At 32.2% G+C, this 7,391-nt stretch overlaps 1 protein-coding gene across 3 annotated transcripts in view; it reads left to right on the top strand.

The window, feature by feature from the left end:
- LOC141379352 (rho-associated protein kinase 2-like) overlaps positions 1-7,381 on the top strand; it is a 35,770-nt gene extending 28,389 nt beyond the window's left edge. Inside the window, exons 4-7 of one of the 3 annotated variants that reach the window (XR_012395896.1) lie at positions 526-838; positions 2,247-2,473; positions 5,480-5,614; positions 5,898-7,381. Coding sequence is in view for 1 of the 3 variants with exons in the window: in XM_073933459.1 (XP_073789560.1) it covers positions 2,258-2,473; positions 5,898-5,921 (240 nt within the window). In the remaining 2 variants the exon portion in view is untranslated. The remainder of the gene's footprint in view (positions 1-525; positions 839-2,246; positions 2,474-5,479; positions 5,615-5,897) is intronic. The other 2 variants (XR_012395897.1, XM_073933459.1) reach the window with 2 other exon arrangements.
- The last annotated feature ends 10 nt before the right edge of the window (positions 7,382-7,391 follow it).

Here is a 7,391-nt window from a genome sequence, read left to right as displayed (position 1 = left end):
TTAACATGATAGAATCACTAAGTTGCTGCAGATTTGTCAGCTGCACATTCATGATGTGAATCTCCCTTTCCATCATATCCCAAAGGTCCACTATTGGAGGCCATTTGAGTACAGTGACCTCATTGTCATGTTCAGGAAACCAGTCTGAGGCATTGATATAATGCTCAATTGGTACTAGTTGGCTCAAATTGGCACAATAGAATAAAAACAGTTATACTAGGAATTAGTATTTAGATCCTTTTTTTCTATGTGAATATATTTGAAAATCGATTAGATTCCTGTGATTTAGTTGTTCAGAATTTTGTTTTTGTTTGTTTGAAAATACTTCAAGCACACATTATATGATTTGCCATTTTAAAGACGTTTCTAATGTTACAAAAGATTTTATTTTAAATGAATGCTGCTGAAATCGATGTTTGTGTACAGTGTTAAAAGTAAAATGTATGAACTGCATAAAATTTTAGATTTAATCATATATTAATGATAAAAATCTTTTCTAATGTATGTATTAATTGGTTTTTAAAGGTTCAAGACACCCTGGAGCACTTTAAAAAAAAAGAACAGATTTGTGTGTGTTGAACATCAGTTAAGACAACGTTAGCACCTGTCAGCTTTAATTGTGGATAAATCTGGATCATTTTGAGCTTTTGTCAAACTGACAAAAACAACTGTCAAACTGACAAAAACAACTGTCACCGAACTGACAGTTCGGTGAACTGTCCACGACCCCTATGGCACGTCTTCAGACCTCCGCCGACTCTCGAGTGCAGACGCTGTAGAGTCAAGTGCCATAAAGACCACATCGATCGCAAAGAAGAGGTCCTCGCTCCATGTAGAGGTCAGGAGATCACACTCAGAAAGACACAACAAACTCATTTTACTGTACTGTAGCTGATTAAACTTAGATTGTTAAAATATATGTCTGGAGGCAAGGAAAAATATAATTTCATAAATAAATATGTTAATAATAAACAAATAAATATAAATGTAAGAAATATTTATTTTTATATATAAATAAAAGTTCATATAAACTAATTATAGACCTAAAGTTAATATTTTTATCCATTTCTCAGTGAATATGGGTAATATATATATATTGGTGCATTTAAACAAAACATTTATTAGAAAGATATATTCAATAAAATAATATTTTAGTCACAGAACATCTTTAGAAATGAAAAGATAATTTTAAATTCATGCAAAATACTGCAAAAAAATCTACAACATTTTACAACAATTACAAGCTACGACATTTCAACAGAATTGCATATATTTTTTGTTTGTCTTGATGTTTGCTATTTTTGAAAATTAGTATTTTATATTTTTCCTTAAATAGAATTTTGTTTTATTTTGTTAGAAAAGCTCCAGATTTGGCTTCAGTGCTGATTAAACTAATGTATATGCACAAATATAATATTGTAAAGCATCCCATAGGAAAGGGGGAGGGGGGGTGTACTCGTATATGCTGAGCACTGTAAGCGTGTATTTATGGATGTTAGTCATAACTGAAATATTCTACTTTTAATCCACTGTTACTTTAAGTTTGACGTTAGCAAGGCTGCATGTATATTATCAAATTATATTTATACACATAATAATGTGAATTGCTTCTTTTTTTACAAATTGGTAGTTTGCTTTCAAATTTAAAACATATCAGAACCGCATATAAAATAATAAATCATATATTTGTATTGATATATTTTATTACTACATGGAAAAAAAAAGTTTTCATGTTAAACAACACTGCAAGTATTTGATCCAAAATGTATTAACATCAAAAAATTGTGGCATATTTCAGCCAATGATATTTTAAAATATTTGAATGTTTTTTTTTTTTATTTGTGTTAATGTTAATTTACTCCTGTGATGTCAAAGCTGATTTGTCAGCATTTGTTTTTTTCAATGTTGCTCGATCCTTCATTATATATTTACATTTTATACTTCATAAATTAATATACTACTATGATGTTCATGAAATATCTTATTATCAATGCTGAAAACAGTTGTGCTGCTAAATATTACAGGTGAAACTTTTTTTAAAAGACATTAAATAGAGCTGAATTTTACTGGATTTAGATTATAGTAACATTTTAATGTATTTACTGTCATTTTAGATCGGTTTAATTGCTTGCTAAAAATTGCTTGTTATAAAATTGTTGATATAAACCGAAGCTTTTGAAAATGCATTTTAACACATGGAGTTTTGAACTCTGAAAAGAATCTGTTGTTTGGTTTTTGTCCTCCAGTGAATTACGACATGTCCACAGCGAAAGAGATGCTGCTGCTGGCAAACTCCACAGAGGAGCAGAAGAAGTGGGTCAGTCGGCTGCTCAAGAGGGTTCCGCGTAAACCCTCCACCCACTACCCTTTCCCCTCAGCCGTCGCCTCGCCTCGCTCAGTCTTCACCCAGACTTTCACACCGAGCAGCCGTCAAAGTGCACTCTACACGACAGCAGCCCTCCAGCAAGAACAGGTGAGGAGGAGACGCTTTCACTCACCCTCAACTTATTCCAAACATGTGTCTCTCTTCTGTTCAACACAAAAGAAGATATTTTGAAGAATGCTGTAAATTGGTAGCCATTGGCAGACACAGTAGGGAAAAACAAATACTTTGTTAGTAAATGGGTACATTCTTCAAAATACCTTTTTTTGTGTTCATTAGAAGAAAGATACTGATAGAGATTAAAAACTGATTTTGACAGAATTTACATTTTTGAAGAAACTATACCTTTAATGCCCAGATATAAAGAATGTTTTGTTCCTCGTTAGGAAGAAAAAATAAGTTTGAAATTCCAGAGTGGTGGTTTAGTGTTTGTGAATATCTTGACATCATCAACACGCCTCAGTGATGTTTAGATGAATATGTAAATATGTGCTGTGCAATTTTTTCTTACAGTAACAACTAAATAAACGTAAACAAAAATGACTGTGGTGACAAAACAACAGTTTTCAGCAATCCAGTCATGTGGAGTCCCATCATGTTTATAGCAGTTTAATCAAATACACCAAGTATTAAGCTTTTTAAGTATCAAACATGATCAAATCTTTTCTTAATAAATTACCCTTCCACTGTAAAGCAGCTCTTAGTCTTAAAAATAAAGCTTCTATATTGGCATAGATGGTTCCATGAACAGCTTTAAATATCCATTCCATAAAGGTTTCATTACAGTGAAAAAATACATTGATAATCTTAAATATCATTGAATATCTTGAATTCTCACTGAAAAAAAGCGTTAATTGAACTAAAAGGTTCTTTGGGGAACCAACAATGGTTACTTTTTAGTGCAAAACTTTTTAGAACCTTTATTTTGAATGTGTTGGATTGTATTGGCCTCAATGGAGAAGATTAACCTGTTAAAAAAGGCGAAGCTCTAAAGCCACACCTACGTAAAATGGGACCAGGCAATGACCGTTTAAAGGTGTTTACCAGCGGATGCAAACTTTTGCTCAAAATGACAACATCAATTTATGTTGATGTATACTGGGGCCTTTAGGTTATATTGAAATATAGTAGAATTGTAGGATATAGTTACAAGACTTCATCTAAAGCAATGTTTGAAATCTTCTTTTACTAACACTTGATGTTTTATTGGATAAAAAAGAAAAATAGCTTGATTTATTCATCATTTCCCATTCAGCTCTTTGCCATTACCTCATTTTATGTGCCAAATATATTCATTTTCATTTCAAAACATGTTTATTTGTAGTTCTACAATAGTAATGAAAAATAATTATAATTTAACGGTTCAAAACATTTGAATGTTTATCGTGCTTTATTAGTTAGAATTTGCATAACTCAGCATTTTAACCAATTGCAAAAATGATGCAAAAAACCTTCTGATTAACCACTGAAATAAGCATTAGTTTTGTTAAATATAAAAATAATTATCATTAATTGATAGCATTCTATTTTTGTTAATGCTAAAAAAAAAAAAAAAAAACTACAAGCAAATGTAAATAAAATCATGTTTAATTTTCTTAATTCTGTAATAATACATTTGTGCTAATAGTTAAAACACTTTATTTTATTTTATTTTATTTTATTAGACAAAGCTCTTCCATGAAAAATTAAATGCCTAATTCATGCCAATTCATGTAAAGTCACTTTCTGAAAAATAAATCTTTTTTACTTTCCTGCATACACTTCTGTCTGAACTGTTCTGCTCAGCTTTAAACTAAAAAGTGAACTGCTATTGTTGTTGTTCTGATTAATTGCTCATATATAGAGACATATCTCAAAATAAAAGAAAAATTCATCCAAAAATGTACTTGTATAGACTGCTCACTGTAATGTTGTGCAAGGAGTTGTGGTCACTTTGAAAAACAAATACCTCACTAAACATAAAGTCAGCAAATCAATTTGGCATTTTCATTTTTGGGTGAACTACTGCTTTTAATTGAGGTAAACATAGTGTAGTGTCATGTATGTAGACTTGGCTGTGAAGATCTCAATAGCTTTCAATGATACCGCTAACCTTTTGTAGCCCTGGCCCAACGCTCCGTATCATTCTTCACTGACCTTTCACCTTCCCTACTCGTGTAAATGTGTGGACAGTAAGTACCGTGCACAGCATCTCTTTTCTGCTCATCTTCAACATGTTTGGCTGCTTGTTCTCTTCTCTGTTTGCATCTGAATCCTCAGTACTAAAAAACACTCCACTAACAATGCAGGCTCTCTCTTTTAATTCCATAATATTGCCATCTAATCCTATCTAAGCTGTGAATATTTTATTTTATTTTATACTATTTTCAACCCAGTAAACGGGTTACTCATAGTGGTCTTAATGTCTAAAATTTAACTTAAACTCTGATAACATTACCAATCTTTTTTTTATTTTGTGGCCAAAAAAAGAAAAATGTATCTTTTGTGTTTTTTCCCCAAGTTTTTTTTTCATGGCATCTCTGCCATGGTCATTTTTGTGACATTTTAATTGAAATCTTTGTAAATAAAGAGCAGTGGGTGTCTCCATCACATCATGTAGAGCTTAAAAAAATAAACAGCAGTTTTCCAAAAATGAAATGTTCCAATAATGAAAAAGCAATAATATCATCATGAGGGCTTCTCTAGCAAATATCTACTGGTGTAAAATCAAATAAAAAAGAAAGTTATCTGTAAATAAAGGATAGCATTTGTCCTCATCACGTATCTTGTGTAAGTGTAGTTTTAAATATACAGTGCTCAATATATATACATGAGTACACCCCTCACAAATCTCTCATTTAAATTAATATTTTCTATAGGATGCTTTCCAATATTATACTTGTGCATATACATTAGTTTAGTCAGTACTGAAGCAAATCTGCAGCTTATTGGTGTAATAATTTATGCTAAGCACTGTGTGTATATATATATTTTTTTCTTTTTTTATGTGAACCTGTATTTACCAGTGTACTTTTAAACTAAACTTTATAACTTTTATTTTTTAGACTTTGTCAATGGCATTTGTACATGAGTCCAAAAGACTCCTCTTTGTTGCAGATTGCTTGAAATGGGCCTGAAGGACTGGGGTTGGGCTCTTGAGGTTGAATTGGATGATGACGATGTTTTAGACTTCTGAAGACTTGAGGTTTTTGAGGGGTGACCAGCGTGTGGCTTGAGGATGCATTTATATCTGTGAGTGTTAAGCTGTGGCTTAAAGCCGGTTTTGCTTTTTTTTAAATGATATTAAAAATTCCCACTGTGAGGGACTATACAACACGTTTTGAATTTGCCAGCATGTTTGATGCACTTACAGTACACGAGTGGGCATGTTTGTATGTGTGTATAAAAGGCAGAATGGTTTGGTTTAGCTGGTTTGGCTGTATAGAGAATGGGATTTGACGTGTCTGCCAGCATTTTATGTATGAACGTTTTTTATGGTACTAAATGACCTCCATCTCCTCTCTCTTAATTTCAGCTAACCTTGGTGAAGGCCGGATAGGTGATCATGCATCTGGGGTCTATGAAAGCGGAAAATGTCATAGTGTTCATTTGGGCTAATGGCAGGACTTCCAAGTGCCAAACACCACAATATAAATGACTGGGGAAGGGGACGGTATATGATATTTAAATACAGCACAAGCCATAAATCACCTAAAGTATCTAGTTTCAATTTTAAGTCATTTTAAGAGTAGAATGTTTGTGTCTTCCTATACTATACAGTTTGACAAAAAGTGTCTTCTAAGCTTTTAAAAATGTCAGAGGTTATTTTCGGACTCCTTATAGGGTTGTTAGTAAGTGTGACTGGATGTTTAAGTGTGTTTCCAAGAGCAAATTAATGATAATTACGTGATCATCAGGATTTATATACTCAAGTATTATATCTATTTTTGTTCAGAAAAACAAATATTTAGTGGCACAGATTATATTTTTGTCATCTGTTATTTTGAAGAACACCTTCAATAAGCATTACGTCTGCTCTATGTATTATTGAAGACTGATATCATGATGCAAAGATGCACATTTTATTAAATGCTGTGACAAAATTGTATGCATAGTGGAACATGAAGACCTACGGTCCAAACATTTTCTTTATTTTATTATTTTGTGAAATTGTTTATAAAAAAGCTTTATTTGATGGAACACTTCTGACTCTGTGATGATCCAAACACACCTTAAATATTTCAATAGAAATGCAAGCATGTTTAATATTCCAGAATAAAAAACTGTCCATTGCTGCGCATGTGAAATGTGAAAAGTTGAAGAGTAAGGCTGAATTAATTTAGCATAATCATATTGAGACCTGGAAGGAACGTGGTGTTGGAGGAAAAATGGGTGGGAGAAAAAAAACTGAGTGCTAGGAAAGTATATATATATTAAGTTCATGTATAAGCGCTGACTGACGGACGTGCTCTGTATAATAAACTGATCCCAGCTCAGCTTCTGTATACGCCATTTAAAGAGGAGCTAAACTGCCGGACATTTTGAATTTTTGGTGTGTGTTTAAACAGATAAATACACTTAATAATATGTAAACATTTCTGTCCTGCATGTTTTATTGTAAACACAACTAATTTTCTCTAAAATGAGCTCAAACAGTTACTAAAGTATTGGAATGCTTTCATTATAGATTTGTGCATTCTTACAGTGACACCACTGTTATAAAACAAAACAAAATGAGAGATTAATTTTCTCTTTACTTAATAACTATGGTAACTTTAATCAATAACAGAAAGTGTTAGTGGAACAACAGTTTTGCGAGGGAACGCACAATACCTTTGCGAGGGAAAAACTTTTCAAAAAATATTTTCCTATCACTGTCCTTTTTTTCAACCACCCATTTTTCCCCACCATCACGTCCCTTCTAGGTCTCTGTATAATCGTGATTACTTAATAAAATTAAGCTTTTTTATTGTGATGTTTTTAGAGGGGGCAATAAAAATGCAATTCTAAATCTAAAAAGTAGCGTATG

Source organism: Danio rerio, chromosome 20 (assembly GCF_049306965.1).
Source record: "Danio rerio strain Tuebingen ecotype United States chromosome 20, GRCz12tu, whole genome shotgun sequence".
Classification (NCBI taxonomy): domain Eukaryota; kingdom Metazoa; phylum Chordata; class Actinopteri; order Cypriniformes; family Danionidae; genus Danio; species Danio rerio.
Note: the sequence above shows the minus strand (reverse complement) of the source record. Positions and strands in the feature narration are given on the sequence as shown.